Genomic DNA, 16,605 nt, shown 5'->3' with positions numbered 1-16,605 from the left:
CTGGCTGACTCAAATATTCATTGCCTCTCTGAGCTTTTGCTCCATGGAGCTGCTTAAAGTACATTTCTTTACTATTATTTTGCTCACGTAACCATATGAACAAGATGGATAATCTGAATTTGCTGTTGATCCCCCAGCTATCTCACTGCATGCAAAGAATTCCTTCTTTTATATTTTCCTAGAAACAGTGAAGATCCCAACAAGAAATGTATCTGTAGTTCAGAATTTAAAATGTCTGTGAAATCATCTGAACAGCAGACGATCAACAGGTGCTTGAACATTTGGGAGACACTAGAGGCAACATTCTATGGATGAACAACTCATATTTATCTTCAGGGTCCACTAAAACAAGAAGGCAGAGGATGTCAGACAGGATAATGCTACTTGCATTGTCCTGTTAGGATATAGAAAAGAAATGTGGATACTAAGTAGTAGGAATGGAAAGGAAAAGCAGATTTTAAATTATTGCAAAGTCAGGAACACAGAACTATGTAGTCCAAAACTTCTGTGGAAGAGCTTTTTTCTTCTCTTCTAATGTCAAAAGGTAGAGTTATTGTTCTTTCTGTTCATAGAAACACTCTGCCGTGAGTCACCTTAGTCCCCAAACTGAGCAGGATTAATTGGAGAAAATACGGTATTAATCTTTTCCTTACTTTTTGCCAACAGCAGGTGGAAAATATTAGCTAGTAAATGCCACACAAATAACTCAAAACTTGTGTAGAAGAAATACCTTCTTCAATCTGGGGATGTTTACTTCAGAAGTAGCCATTCTGAATCAGTTTTTACTGTTCTGCCTACAGGACTAAGTAGTCAGATCAGATGTGTCCATGTTTTTCCTCTGGAATGCATATGAATTTCCTAATTAAAAAAAAACCCAAACAAAATCCCAAACAAATAACAAGCTGGCCTTAATTTAGTCCACCCTTTATATCAATCAGACCATTTATTATAACCATTGGATTCAGGATGTAGTAAAGCTGGCTGCTTAGCTCTCAGGAAAAAGTAAGCCCTAGGAGAAATGTTGGACAGATTAGAAAATGGCCTCTTTTCATTCCAGAATATGCACCTGGACCAGGTGGAGGTAAAATGAAATAAAAGGGATATGGCCAGTGTCCAACAGAAAGTGGCTAACAGGGTGACAAGCTGAGGGGTCACAGACTTAGCAATATTCTTTGAAAAGACAAATTCACAGTATTTAAAATATTTGCCACTGGTAAATGTGTTAGTGAAAAACAAAATAAAATTAATCAGTAAATTTATTTTCAAAATGGTCAAGATAAAGAAAACTCTGAGCAAAGCAGCTCTTTGGTTCTCCCATCATGAGTATAATGCTGTTCTCTCAAAGCTAGAAATAAGGAAAGTCCCTTTATCTCTTTGACTGAAGTTGTAATTTGGTGTTACCTTTCCTGTGCATATGACATCAGGAAGGGAAATCATATTCAGTGCATACCACTGAATTAAGGAAAAATTTAAAATGTAGGACCATTTTATCTCATCCAAACTACGTAATAAACACTTCTGTTGTTGATGTTTTGTGGTGGCAAATAATTTATTTATTTTGTGATATGTCTACCAGTGATTAATGCTGATATCAATGTGCTTATGAATTTACCAACTTGTCTGTCTACAAGTCCCCTGGAAGATGACATCCCACATGCTCACATTTATGTTCTTCCTCTTGCAGTTTAGAGATTCATCTCCTCAGAGTGCTAAAGATTAACTGTTGGGAGCATCCCAACAATAAGAGAGAAGCAGGCAGTGTGTTTGCTGCCGTAATGAGATTGAGACTTCCTTCCTGGTAAGTGGACAGCTGAATGACTCAGCCATTTATCAGTTAAGATAGAGAAATGGAGGTGCCTGGAGAAAAGAATTACTTATTATGGATGGCAGCTGGTATGACATGGATATGAATCATGAGGAAAGCAGTTAGTTTAGAAAGAGCCCAAAGAAGACTGGGCAACATAGCAGAAATACCAGAGGACAGGTGACTGCATTGAGTCATAGAAATATAGTTATGATTTCCAGTAACTGGTCAAAAGTGATTCGTGCCTTCAAAGTTCTTTCCCAAAAGGAGACTAAAGTTATGAACCCTACTTCACAGGAAAGATTTCTACCACATAGTTTTGGGGTTTTTTTAAGTGCATAAAAGACTTGGTCACCTCCTTTGTTCAGAGAATGAAATTAACATTCCTTTGGTTGAAATTTCGATTGAAATCTATGGTAACTGATAAAGGAATTGTAGTCATTACATTAATGAATAAAGTCATATTAGAGGTAACAAATGAAGGAACAAAACATGTTGTCATTGGACAGCAGAACCAAGCACCAGCTTTACCTTCTGTGAGAAGACTGGAGATAATTTTTAATGCCCTTACGCTAGCATTGTACAAAAGGGGGAAAGGGCAAGGAAGAGTCTTTAAATAAATATTCTAACTTTTGACTTTGAGTTCTTGAGTAGAAGAAGTAATTGATTTTACCTGAAAACCACAGTAGAAATAGATATACTAAGAGATAGCCAAGAGGATTGTAAATTGTGCTCTTTTTCCAGTTTATTTTTGGTGATAATCTAATTTCTCTGAAGATGTTCATGTAAGAATCTTGTTTCCCAGCTTGTGTCTTTTGGTCAATGTTTGCAATCCCTCTGTATAACCTTTACAAAATTCTGTACAAATTCTGCAAAATTTTTTTCTTCATATTCTTCACATTCTTTGCATTTTTCTGATTTTGTGGAAGTCAACTGAAAAACAAAATGCAAATAATAAAGCAGGATACTGATCCATTTGTCCTGAGAGAGAATTAATTTTTTTGCCCTCTTTTTGGGAAGAATTCCAATGCAGATAATGGCTACAGAAATCATTAGTGGAGGTTTCCATGGTCATTATGGTCTGTGCAGTTCCTGGCTTCTTTTTGAATAGGATCATCTTTGAGATGTGCATCACTTCAGTGAAGGATGCAAATGACTGTCCCTCTGAAAATTAGGATACTTTTCTGCATATGTCTAATATATCTGACTTCAGGTACTGAAGCTGCAAACTGTCATTTATACACACACATTCAAACACCCTGACATATGTATGCATGCACAAAAGTATTTGCTTTGATGGGAATCCTGAAACTGCTTTTCTAAAAACCACTTATCTCTGATTTTTCATTGTTACATGTGCAGGTTACTGGAATCTCACTAGTTTTCATCTCTACCATCCCACTCTTTATGTAAAAAAGAGGTATTTCTGCCTTTTTTCCAGACTGTTGGTGTTACTTACCTTATTTTTTTCAAAGCTTTCATTTCCATTTTTCCATATGTTCCATACATCCTGTGTTTTACTACAATTTTTGATACGACATTCTTGAATAATCACTGCTGTCTCTAAGAAAAAGCACCTCATTACAAGTTCTTGGCATTCTTCCTGAAAAAAAAAAAAGCAGTTGCAATAGTTTTGTGATTAAAAAGGAATAAGCGAATGTAGGACATAATTTATGATACAATTTAAAACACAAATATGATATAAGTGAGATATAATCTAAGATAAAATCAGCCACAAAGTGGCTGAATTTTACATACTGGGCATCTTTTCTTACTGTTCAAATACATTTGAATATCTGCAGAGATGCGCTGTGAAAGCTAAGAACAAAAAGGCCAAGCAGTTTGCTAAGATGAGGTGAAACAGTGTCTTAGTGAAGAACATAGGAAAATAATTAATTAGGATAGGAACCTGGCATATAACTAAACATAGTGGAATTAAATTGATATTATTCTTAGTAGTTTTAACATGTTAACTCAGAGATCTGAATTCAGAATTGGTAAGGAGGTCATGCTCCCTTAAATTACAAATGAATACCAGCATTATTTTAGCATTTGATAAAATATTTTTGAATCATGCAATCACAGAATAGTTTGGGTTGGAAGGGATCTTAAAGATACTGTACTTCCAATCTCTGCCATGCCCAGGGACTCCTTTCTGTAGGCCAGGTTGCTCAAAGCCCCGTCCAACATGGCCTTGATCATCTTTTTTAATTGATTAATTTTAGTAGCAGATGACTAAATAAAAATAATTAATACCTGCTTGCATAATTTATCATAGGCACTTTGATTAGAAAAACTATTTATTCCAAGGCAAATTATTTGATTTTAGACACAGTTATCAAATTAGAACAAGTCTGGTTTAGGAGAAATTTTCTAGTAAGGAAATGAAGCCATGACATTAAACATTAGTTGTGGTCATAAGTGAAGTTTACTTACATCCTCATCTGCATTTGCAGTGTATAAACTGACATCAATATCCTACAAGAAAACAAGATTTGGAATTATGGACATTATTATGAACATTAGCTAACAAACCATCCCTTTCCCTCTCCCTCACACTTCTTAGCTGAGTACAGTGCTAAATACTTGATTATCTTCTTCTATGATTAAATGCTGACTGTTTTATGAACTTACTTCGGATGTCTTGATCCTCTCCAAATCGTTCAGAACTGCTGCCCACTTGCAATAACCTGCTTCTGTCTTTGGTACATAAGCACTAGAACAGAAGAGAAAGTGACCATTAGGCTAAACAAGGAGGTGTCTACCATGTTTATGCTGAAAAAGAGAGTCAGCATTCTAAGGTACTACCGATACATTGTTTACATGTGTAGATACATATGGTAAATGTTTGGGGCAAGCAAGCATATTTGACAAATCATAAAATCACATAGATACATAAAAACTGCATCTCATGTCACACACTCTATAAACAATGTGGGGTTTTTAAAATGCCAGATTTACAGAACATAATGCAAGAGAAAAGTTCAATTACGTGATGTAAAATACCTAAAATTTTTTTAAAGTGTAAAAATAAAATTCTAAATCCACTCTCTGAAGTGACTGGAGAAAAATGACAGCTGTGATAGTAAACATAAATCATTTGTAGTTACTGTCTGATTGATATTGACTTTGTAGTTACCACAGGAAGATGATTAGTCCCATCCCATTCTTTAAAAGGCAAAAGCAATGGCTGTTCAGAAGCCGATACAGCTGATACTGCAGACAAATGCTTTTCAGGTGTGTATTCTGAAAGACACAACCAAGGTGATACCTTGTCACAATCTGATTGCACAGAATTTTGCTTTAGTACTGACTTAATTAACCAATTTGCCAAGACATCCAATAAAGACAAGACATTGTTGTGTGTAGCTGGAAAGACCAAGTGATTTGTAGCTTGGAGAAATACATAATCTCTACCAAAGAGCTGGTAGAAAATCATGCTGAAGGAACACTGCGAAAACCTGAACTCATTCTGGGCACCCTATTTATTTGTCTGTTCATACTGCAGGCTGCAGTTCAAGGCAGAGGCAATATTAAAGAACTTTTGTTTTCCACCTCTCCCCTGGCTACCATTTGTCACCCAAATTCAATGAATTACCTACAACATTAATTCCAATATTGTGGTTGCATATATGTGAGACTCTGCATTGAATGCATTAAATGCTATATTTATGTGTATAATTATTAAATATAATATTTAGATAGAGTATATACTTATATTTCTTTACACAGTGTATGTGTGTCTAATAGTGGGCAGTGATGCATTTAAGAATTTCCTCAGTGGAGTTTGGCAACTGGAAATAAGGAGAAGCTGTGAGAAGCTGTGCATTGTCCACCAGGAAACATTTCCCTGTGCACAGCCTGGTAACCTTTGTTGCAAAGTCACAAGCCCTTTGATTTAAGCTGATAAAGTTCCCTCACAGGCTTAGGTTAATTATCTACTGCAGTGCAGTGGTTTTGATCCAAGATTTTATTCCTTAACATACATGTAATACTTTATAACTGACTCAAAGTTCTTTAGCAGCTGTTTATTTACATGCAAACTTGCAAGTAAATATTTTAAAATGGACCAGAGAACATAATAAAACAAGAGCTAGCACTCTGTAGTGGTAAAAATATCCAAATGGGAGGTCGATCCATACACTGTCAGTATTGCAGCTCACTTGCTGAAAGCAGACCCAGGAGAATAATGATCATGTGTGACAGGACATCTGGAGAGTATTTGTAACAAATATTTGCTACTCTTTCAATGAGAAAATGCTTGAAATACATTGCAATTATTGTGTTTCCAAGTCCCAAAGATATAGCTGAAATAGCATTATTACCTAATCCTACATAAATTTCCACATCCCATAATGCGAAGCAGTGTCAGCCCCTTTTATCCCCTTTGGTTGTCCAAAATCTGTTAAATAAGAGCTATGTAAATGAATGATTGTATGACAATCTAAATTGCAGTAAGGACAGAGCAAGTAACACCTCCTACATCTTCTGAACAATTTCCATATGGAGGATGCTGTGTTATGGTCAGCCAAAGTAGGTCCACAAGCAAGGCTAAACCTGTCACTGCTTCCACAACAAATGGAAATTGAAAATATGTGAGTACTAAACCCAAAATATTAAGTACTTATACATGTATATTTTTCAAATGTACAGGAAAACAATGGAAAGTAATTATTAACTTCTTGGATATGGTCAAAAGAGCTAAATCATTTTGCTATAGTATGACAGAAAGGCTTTAACCTTTCCACAGTTAAAATTGATTTGAAATTGCCATGTTATTTCTTTTGGGTTTGGGTTTTGTTTGTTTTTTTTTTTTTGTTAAATATGCATACTAACTGCTTTGATTTGATACGCTCATCCTTAGAAAATATCCTATTTTTGTTGGGTTTGGGGTATTTTTATTATTATTATTTAAGTGAAGTTCAGAAATAGCCCTATGGGGAAACTCCAAGTGCATTTAAAGAAATTTTACACCTGGTTGGTGAATACAGCTGAAGAAAACATGTTTTAACCCCAAGTTTTAAGAAAATAATTTTAAGTATACTAGAAATATTTTACAGTAGCTAAACATTTTTATCATTCTATAAGCCAGTTTTTATCAAATGAGATGAGGTGGCAACAAATTAAAATATGAAAGATGGGTCCATAAACACAAACCAGCTTTGTAATTTATAATTAATGTTATGGGTCCTTAAAAAGCTGATTTGAGAGGGAGTCCCAGTCCAAATGCATTGTCAAATTTATGCTGCAGAACAAAGTGTTCATGGTGAGGAAATAATATATTATAATATCTAGTGAATAACAGACCAGGGTTATCATTAGTTTGTTATTTCTGTCCTGTTTTTAATAATTGTTCATTGTAATGACACCAGAACACTGTGTTCTTAATGATTAAATGTCATTGTCTGCATCTTTGGTTTTCTTAAATGTGGTAGGTAACTAATAAAATTATAATTGCTAATGTAAAATAGATGCTTAGTTTTTAGGAGTAATAGAAATCTTGTACTGATTATAAATATGTGAAAAATATACTACATGCATACTCTAAAGGGTACTCCATTTGTTCATAAAGAGGCTTTAATTTCAACTACATCCCCCAAAACATTCCTTTCATAAATGCAGGGCCATTTTCTACTTGAATTTCTTGATTCTTTTATCCAAACTATTATTCAACAACAGAAGCATTGCTAGCTGGCTTAGAAGCTTTGACAAATTGCTCTCCTGCCTTGAAAACATAATGTTGTAATGTAAAAATTCTCTTTGCATAATGTCTGGTTTTGATTTCTTACTCAGTGTAATCATTAACCAATTACTCTCTGTCTCCATTACACCTCTGGTTTTACCCATGTGAACATTGGAAAAGGGAGTAGCTCATATTTATGGACATAAATATTTTTATCTGTAGCTTGTGTCCTGATTACTTGCTACTCTAAAGATTAAAGCCTTTGGAAATGAATATATGCTCTTCCAAAAATCAATTATGATATACACAGTAGTGTTTGGGAAAGGAATGCTGTTTTTTAATAACTAATTTAAATTAAGCATTTTAAGAGCAGTTACCTCTGAGTGATATCTAAGATACAGTGCTATTGTTTTTCTCTTTAAAGAAGCAAATGTATAAGCAAATGAAAAAACTTTTCTTTAACAAAGCAGAAAACAGCCAATGATTTTGCTGGTTTAGCTGTCACAGAAACAATAATCTAAGTTAGTCAAAAGAAAATACTCATGGCTTTTTACAGTATTTAAGTCACATGTGATGGAAAATAGAGACAGTTAAAATTGCATGTTTCTGCCTATACACCACATGTCTAAACTTCTTTATTAATATTTGCTTATAAATTTCTCCTTGAATCCTTGAGATGAGATATTCATAAGTAAGAAAGTTTATTTCCTGGCCATGCCATTTGGTGCTATTGGCAAAGGTCTTCTCTTTTCTCTCCTTATTTTGAACTGGATTTTTATTCTTTATTTATATCTTTATTCCTCATCTGCTTCCTTGTTCTTGAAAACAAGTGACCAGAAACATACAATGTACTCAGATCTTATGAGGGATTTAGAAACTGGTGATAATATTTTCAGTTTCTATGGGAAAAAGGGAACTGTCTAGTGCCAGTGTTTTCTTCATGACTGTAGCACACATGTGGCTCAGACCTCAATATATTCCCCTGCTAGAACTTTATGTCCACTTCTTTCAAAATCCTGGTACGTCCTGACAACCTTTCACTCTTTGCAGAAAACTCTCGCCTATAAAAAAACCCAAAGCCCTGAAGTCTGACCTTCTTAATTTTTGGCTACTCTCAGATTTTCTGTAACTTCCTGACTTCTAGCACACAGCTTTTTTCCTTGATCAGCCCTTTCCTGTCCTTGTTCCCATGAGCAAATCAGCCTTCTCAAAAACCTCTCTCATAACAACCTATTTTCCCATTTCTTGTCTTCATTCTGTAGTGCAATAGACTTCTTACACATTATTTACCCCATTTTAGTCAGTCTCGTCTTCTCCCCTGTTCTACAAATATGTGTCCTCAGCATTTTCTCTTCGGCTTCTTGTGCAGCAAAGTACTTCAAATCTTCTTTTCTCTGTTACTGCTGCAAATTTTCCTCTAAAATAGTACCCTCACCTCCAGCTCTCTTCAGTCCTTTGACATTTTATTGAGCAACATCTCATGCAAAAAGTAGGGGTCTTTTTAGATCCCTATTCAAGTACTGTCTACATCATGCAGAGCTGAGTTTTACACCCACTCATTTGCATTGTTGCAGCAATTCTTCTTCTGTGTTTCTTTTGTCACAAAAATTAGAGCCTCCTTTAGAGAACTCTGCCTCTTCCCCCAACAAAATCTCACCCTGTGGCCCTTGTTCTGCTGTCCTCTACTTGTTGGCTCTACTAATTAATTGTTCTGTCCTCTTGCTCTAGTACAATTAATTACCTTCAAGGGGACAAGTGCCAAGTAGCTGCACAACTAGAGCGCTGCATCTGTTTAAGGTTGTGCATTGTGCTTAATACTAGAGTGCATTCTCTCTGCTCAGAAGCATACAGAATGTCAGAGTCCATAAGACTGTGAAGAAAATCAGACTTTTTTCCCTAGTCTTGTACCAAAAGAACATTCTTTTTTACTTTTTTTTCAGGGGAGAAGCCATGGAGAGAAAAGATTTCATAAACTAATGGAAGTGACTGGAAGAGGAATGGAGCCCATAAAGAAAGCAGTACTTCCGAAGTAGATAGATGTTTCCATATTGAGCTCTTAAATAAGTAATTTTGAAATCAAATTTTCATGGATAAGTTTTAGAGGAAAGACATGTTCTTAGTGCCTTGTCACGGAGTAAATGCTGGAAAACACTGAAAGTCAAAGGAGCAGACTCACTGAAGAATCTCTCTGCTCTTTCATTCCTAAGTTTCTTTAGGCTTCTTACAGGAAACAACCAAAGGGAAACAAACAAGAAAAGCCCTGAATGTGAATTTGTATCAGAATGTAATTATTCAAATTGAATTCAGAGATAGAGAACCACATTAATGTTCTCTGAGACAATAAGAAACTCTGGCACAGATGCTACCTATAGGTACAGCCCTCAAACACACTTTGAGGGTGATTTTATTTGCGTACCAGGAATTTTTTATATCAACAGAAAGAAGTAATACAAGTAATATTTACTTATGATGGGATCTAGTACCAGGGCCTTAAATTCTTTTCCAATTTCTACAGATTAGTTCCATCTACCAAAGAAACTTATTTTACATCTCTGGTTACTTCTGAATACCATTTGATGCCACAGCTACTAAAGAGTTGTTTCTATGCTATCATGGTGCCTGAATCCATTTAGTTCCTCTTCTCTCTTCCTACCAATCTTTGCACAGAAGCCTAGGAAATCTGCCCTCAAGCTCCACCAGGTGTTATCAGCAGCTCTTCTCCTCAAGGTTTGAAGGCGAAGAGTGAGCTTTCCATGCTTCTGTCTGGCTTTTACTTACTGATCCAGAAAGGAAGACAGTGGAATTACTAGGTTTTAAACTGAATCATATGGCTGAATGCTTGTCTGGCTAAGAGCCAAACCATGCCTTGGATTGTTAAGTCTTCAAGCTTTTATGACATTAAGTGCTTTTTTAGAAGTTTTGTATTTAGCTAGAGTTGGGCTGGCTAAAGCATTTTTCTCAGCATTTAAACTGGTTATTCTTTAAATATGATTCCTATTTGGTTACTTCCCTTTCACCTCCCTCCCCCGAGAACTACAGCTTTCCTTGTTTTTGTTGTATAGTGGTGACTGTCTTGTGGAGTACTATCCTACATGGCTTATTCTGCTTGTATTAGAGTAGTGCTAACCTTCAAGAGTATTCTCAGTAGTCAGCATGGCAGGAGACTCTCTCAGTTTAATCACATTTTGTATTTGTATGTTCTTTGTTTGCTTAAGTAGTTCTTCCTCCTGACAGTCCTTCCTTCTCCTGTATGCTCCTGCTAATTGGCATTTACACTAGAGAGTAAAGTTTACAATGCCTGTTTGAAAATTTGCCAAAAGGTCACAGAGTCATTGCTATTCCACCCAGTAACTTAAACATCAGAACCTGAAATTGAAGAAGTTAAATATTTCCTTTGGCCTTTTTTTTTTCTGCTTCAGGCCCAGAGCTCAGATCATTGCCTAGTGAAGATGTGTCCAGTACTTGGCTATAGACCTTATATTTGCCAGATGGCAAAATCCAGCCAGAAAAGAATGCTTCTTTCTCTTTACCTCTTTCCATGCAATGTCAGTCTTTTCAAGGTATCAGTCACTCCTCAAATTGTGAAAGATCAATTTAATGTTGTCTTGATGCAAGGATATTTGATATTAATCCTAGGTTAGCTTGACAAACATGATAATTGACACAGAAGACTCCCCAAGTTTTTCTAGATGCAAAATTAATTTAGCTCAAACACACAGTAAAGAAAACGTACATAGCAAAAAACTCATTTGTAGGGCACAGATGGTTAGATTTGACCATTTATCCCCAAATTATACCCTTCAGGATGCAATATGCAATAATTAGTTAAAAGGCCTTTCAGAATAAGTTCTCACAGATTAATAAGCAGTGAAAATAACAGGAGATTCAAAATGTAAAGGATATTAATAAAACACACAAAATAGAGCCAGAACTAAAGTTTGTTTAGCAAAATGTGTCCTGATCTATATGTTTGCTGTTAGGCACTCCTTGTAAATATTATTTGTGATATTTTATCGTAACAACAAATACCCAACAGGGAATGAGCACACAATTATGGAGGAAATTTTTGTGCCTTTAGGGGTAAGATGTTAACATCTAAAACAGTATTAAACATGGAAACTTAAACAGCAAAAAAATATAAATGATGTCATACTGATGCATATAATTGGAAACTCTGAGACCATAAAAATAGTTATTACAGGAACAACTGCTGGACAAATATTATTTCATCCTTAGCAAAATACTCAGCTTAAACACTGTGAATAATACCATACACTAATAGAGGTCCATAACACACTTGTAATAGATAAAAGACTAAAAATAGCAAATGGAATTCTCAAAATTGTGAAGTAAGGCAGTATTTTCAGAGCTTTTTTAAAAACAAGAATTATAATCTGTGGCCCTCTCTTACAGTGATACTTCTACTGGAATTTGCTGGATCCTGAATTAAAGAGGCAGGATGCAGTTTGAAACACTCTACTTTTTCTTCCGCTCTTAATCTTCTTTAAAGAGCAGAATGAAATCCTAATATGTGACAATTGCCATAGCTTTCCTGAAACCAATGAAATTTTAATTTCCAGAGTTGTTGAGAATTTGACCAAAATATTAACCAAAGAAAAACAGATTCATTGAACAACTGAGGAAGCAGCACACAAACCACTGTTAGCAGATCAACAGGCAGAAAAAACTAGAATCAGGATTCTAAGAAGAACAAAGTATCACTACTACAGATTTATTTCATAGGATAGGCATAGAAAAGGAAAGAAAATTTGGAAAACAAATTATTTCTGCTTTATGTTACTTTAAATCACGTACAAATAACAATGTAATAGGACTTACAGCAACAGGACAATCATTCTTAGTCTCTTGTCTTTGGATACAGGATAAGCTATTATTGGAAAAGCTTTAGTGTGGGTGCTACAGAAACCTCCCCCTTTCATGTAAATTTTGAATGTATTTTTGTGGAATGTAGCCATTGTGAGCTTGCACACTGGTCCACTTTTTTCGATATCTAACAGGGGCTGAGTGCAATACAGTAGGTCTCAATATTTGAGATTTCTTCAATTTATATGGATGATGATTCTCCCTTTACTTCCTAGCAGCCAAACCCAAAATGAATAGAGGAATGGAAGAAGCTGTGTGTTTGCAAAATAATGAGACCTAATGCAACACTAAATTATATAAAGCTGGTTTCTGTACTGTAGCTCTCAAAAAAGCATGTGGTAGTCATAGTTCTTACCAGTGCAGCACAGCACTCATCCAGAAAACTTTAAATTTCCTTTCAGAAGGGGTGACATGACGGTACAAGTGAGAACATTCATTTAAACAAAAGTATTTTTAAAAAGATTGAAAAAAGGGTGTTAAAAGTAGCAGTATATAAAATAATTGGCAACACTGCAAAGCACAAATGAATCCCTGGATGCCTTTGTATTCTAAAGCTGTGTGGACTGATATTATCGAAACAGGGGAAACTCTTGGCTAAAATTACAGGTCTGCACTGTAGGATTGCTTACTTCATGGGTTTAACATACAAAATGTCAAGCCAGAAGCAACTCACTTCATTGAGAGTAATTCAGAGAAAATTCATGATTCTGATGTGCTCATACAAGAGGCAAGATAAACTGTAAGAGATGAAATACACATTGTAAGTATAAACCATGACCACATTGCAAAAAGCCAATCAATTCTATTAGTTTTCTACTCATATATGTGTCTATTACTTACAGAATCATGATTAGTCTTGATAAGTAGAAGAAACATTTGGGGTATAATGTAATCTGCCACAAAAATTGATACTTCTTATAAATTGGAAAGTGCACATCTTCAGATTAACATCTATAATAAAAAAACCCTCATTTTCAAATCAGACTGCTTTCCATAGCTCCCACTGACACAAATGCTGGATTCAGCTGTAGGTAACTGGTTTAGTGTATGTGCCACATCCACATTGTGGTAAGGCATATGAGTGGGATAAGTTAAAGATCAGATTTCTCCATAATATTTTCTTTCAAGCAAGTTTTTTCATCACTTTTGAATGGTAAAGCTAGAAATCACTCATGTCATTCTAAACAAGGACTGATACAGTGTTTTATCTGTCTCACAGTCATGGTCTCTATTTAAGAGTAAAAAAATTACTGGTGATATTAATAACTGTGTGTCATACTGCCTGAACACAACTCAGTTTGCTGAAGGCAATACAACCCTTCTGTCTTATATAGGTTTTTCTTTGCTTTCCCAACAGCTTACCGCTTCCCTGCCACCACAGCAAGGTATCTGCTCATCCTGAATGGAAGCCCAACATCGCAAACTAATTTACTTTGCTGTCTTGCAAAGAACAGCTAAGTTCTCTAAGAGTTGGGTTTTGGCAGATACTTACCCAAATACCGTGTAAGGCCCTTATGGTTGGTAATCAAAAGTCACCAAAAATATTTGGCCATTCACATACAGCCTGACACCTTTTGGTGTAAAAGCCAAAATAGGCATCATGCACATAGAGACACATACCAGAACTCAACTGAAGGCAGCAGGGAAAATTCATGGGAACTATCACAGATGAGTCCCAACCTGCCACCTGGCTACTGAAACTTCCCTGACTATATGCTGGAAAATGTTTAGACTTAGCTCTATACCAGAATCTTATGACTGCATTCTCTATGACATACTGCTCATAATAAATCTCTGGGCATTTCAGTGTGGGACCTCTAGGGGCCAAGGAGACAGCTGACTCTGTCCATGTGAGCATTATTCTTTGAGGGATTTTTAAGACTTAACTGATAGCATTGGTTGCCTGTTTCCACAAGGGGAACAAAATCAGAACAAAATGTGGTTGTGTTGCATCTTTTTCAGGTCAAAGTGAACACATCTGCACATTCTTGCTACTTTGATAGATTACACCAACTCCCAAATGAAAACCAGAGCTGTTGTCAAGGCAAAAAAACATTTATTTTAAGGCACAAGAGAGCACAAACTTTCTCCAATGTTACTTGTGCCCTCTCCATAGGACATGTAAACTGGGTAACCAGCATAGCAGAGAGTACGGCTGAAATGCGCATGCTGAAAAGTTTAACACTTTCCTTCCCTAAAACCAGGAACTTCTACATTTCTAAGCTTACTGATTTTGCTCCCACTCTCCAGCAGCTGAATTTCTGAACTACTGCACTAGACTCCTCCTCCTGAGAACACACACCTTGAAGTTTTCCCAGGTTTTGCAAGAACAGGTCCAGCAGCATTTCAGACCCAGGAAACAAAATATTCTTCCTAATTCATTTTCAAAATTTTACTTGATTTTTTCATTATGCTTTCCTGTCACTACTGTACGCTGTCTCAGAAAGTCTTCGTTGCAAATTGATAAGGCCAGATTTAATGCTATTATTTGTTTTACACTTGGACGTTGAGCCTGCAAGTTGCTGTGTCTGCTCTTGTCCCACTGGGTTTTTGACCTTTTGCTTTCAGAGCCTGAAGGACATTACTGATTGTTATCTTATATCTGTATGAACAGCCAGCTACAGTTTTGCATCACAGTGGCCACAGGAGTCATCTTGCTGATGACCTGTTTCCTATTAAACTTCTTTACACAGCTTCTGCACGCTCAAAGGCCTGCAGAAAACCCTGCTGGATGAATTATTTCCCATATAATGACATTTCATTAGCCTGTGCTGGTCTCCTGCAGTATATACCTTATGGGTAATAGGATGAGGTTATATTCCTTACAGGTTAAAATAGGTACATGCTGCTGATATGAATTGGAGAAGCACACAAAATTTAGGAATAGCAGAGCTGGCTGCAAGTAAAGGCCTGATGTCTCCAGCTGCTTCCAGCTGAGAATACCAAGGGAAGAGCTTATTGATATCTCCCTCGTATATCCTTGTTTTCCAACAAAAGAGACTGATAATGAAGCTTGTAACATTTGGGGCTAGCATTTTCAAGTTTAAAACTTCTCTAGCCCTTTTCCCCCTGCTATTTACAGCATAGATAAATATTTGCTTTTCAATTAATTTCTTGGAAATTTATGTAAAAATTTCTTCTGTGCAAATATATTTTCAGCTTATGTTTCAATTTTTACAGCCACTGTTGAGTTCTAAACATAAAATATGATGGCAAGTAATTTAAAAATGCAAAATGTTACATTAATGAGGCCTCTTCATAATGTTATTTTCTGAAGAGCACTGGTTTTACAAGCGTGTGTAACCTAAGAGAACATAGCTTTTGGTTTTTAGGTCAGATTGAGTTTTCTGTAAGTCACAATGAGAATGTCTTGAATAAACATACATATTACTTTCAGACATTACAATGGAGCAAATACTGGTATTTACTCTTTTTCTGAAAACAGGTGTTTTATTTCTTTGTGAGTTCGATCTCTATTTTTCTTTCAGTTCACCAGGCACTGTGGGAACATTTTCATCATTTCAAAACTGAACAATCTAGCTGAGAGAGAGAAAACAAATTTCTTCTCTCTTAGTTTTAAACTATGAATTACAAAAAACATGGGCTTCTGTTTATTAATTCTAAATACATGGGACTATGTAGCATACATTCAAGATTACATTTTACACCAAGGCAGGAATGTGTAGAATTTTTCAGAGCACATAGCAAAGTTGTACCCCACCAACCCAAGTTTGTGGTCAGCTGAAGGGATGATAAATACCAGTTCATTCTATTGATTTCAGTAAGAGGGAAGCATTTATACTACTCAAATGCTTAGCATATTTTTCCCAAAGGTGCTTCCCTGTCCTTCAGAAAATCTGAGGAACAGCAAACAAAAATAACTGTTACTTTGAGAATGCTCCTTTTTTTCTTCTGTGTCAGAAATAGTTTAGGTAATCACATTTAACTCACACAAGACAAGACTCAAATATTCTTTGATCATGTTATTTCCAGTCCCATTTCTTTGGCATCCAGACTGACAAAAACTGTAAGTAAACTACAAAACAAACCAGAAAGCAAAAAGTTGTCATTTACAACTTTGAGAACCTGAGTGTATAACTTTAAAAATTGCTTAAAATATGGCATTATGGTTTCCTTCTGGTTAGAAACACCAAGTAGGATGTTTAAATAGAGGTTTTTTCATTTGCAAAAATTTTAATTGGCTATATGAATTAGAGAAAATGATCCTTAGGAA

General features: G+C 35.7%; 2 protein-coding genes across 5 annotated transcripts in view; one reads left to right on the top strand and one right to left on the bottom strand.

Annotated features, from left to right (window-relative positions):
• INPP4B (inositol polyphosphate-4-phosphatase type II B) overlaps positions 1 to 16,605 on the top strand; it is a 390,079-nt gene that overhangs the window by 372,276 nt on the left and 1,198 nt on the right. The window contains exons 26-27 of one of the 2 annotated variants that reach the window (XR_011150457.1): positions 1,685 to 1,798; positions 9,428 to 9,551. Coding sequence is in view for 1 of the 2 variants with exons in the window: in XM_069012729.1 (XP_068868830.1) it covers positions 1,685 to 1,798; positions 9,428 to 9,464 (151 nt within the window). In the remaining variant the exon portion in view is untranslated. Of the gene's footprint in view, positions 1 to 1,684; positions 1,799 to 9,427; positions 10,183 to 16,605 lie in introns of those variants that run through there. The other variant, XM_069012729.1, reaches the window with a different exon arrangement.
• Positions 2,525 to 16,605, bottom strand: part of IL15 (interleukin 15) — a 32,326-nt gene continuing 18,245 nt past the window's right edge. For all 3 annotated transcript variants that reach the window (XM_069012750.1, XM_069012752.1, XM_069012753.1), the window contains 5 exons: positions 4,944 to 5,050; positions 4,439 to 4,520; positions 4,241 to 4,282; positions 3,264 to 3,407; positions 2,525 to 2,737 (listed from right to left, as the gene is read on the bottom strand). In XM_069012750.1, the coding sequence (XP_068868851.1) occupies positions 2,624 to 2,737; positions 3,264 to 3,407; positions 4,241 to 4,282; positions 4,439 to 4,520; positions 4,944 to 5,050 (489 nt within the window). In that variant the 3' untranslated portion in view covers positions 2,525 to 2,623. The remainder of the gene's footprint in view (positions 2,738 to 3,263; positions 3,408 to 4,240; positions 4,283 to 4,438; positions 4,521 to 4,943; positions 5,051 to 16,605) is intronic.

The sequence above is a fragment of the Aphelocoma coerulescens genome, chromosome 4 (genome assembly GCF_041296385.1).
Source record: "Aphelocoma coerulescens isolate FSJ_1873_10779 chromosome 4, UR_Acoe_1.0, whole genome shotgun sequence".
Lineage (NCBI taxonomy): Eukaryota > Metazoa > Chordata > Aves > Passeriformes > Corvidae > Aphelocoma > Aphelocoma coerulescens.
Note: the sequence above shows the minus strand (reverse complement) of the source record. Positions and strands in the feature narration are given on the sequence as shown.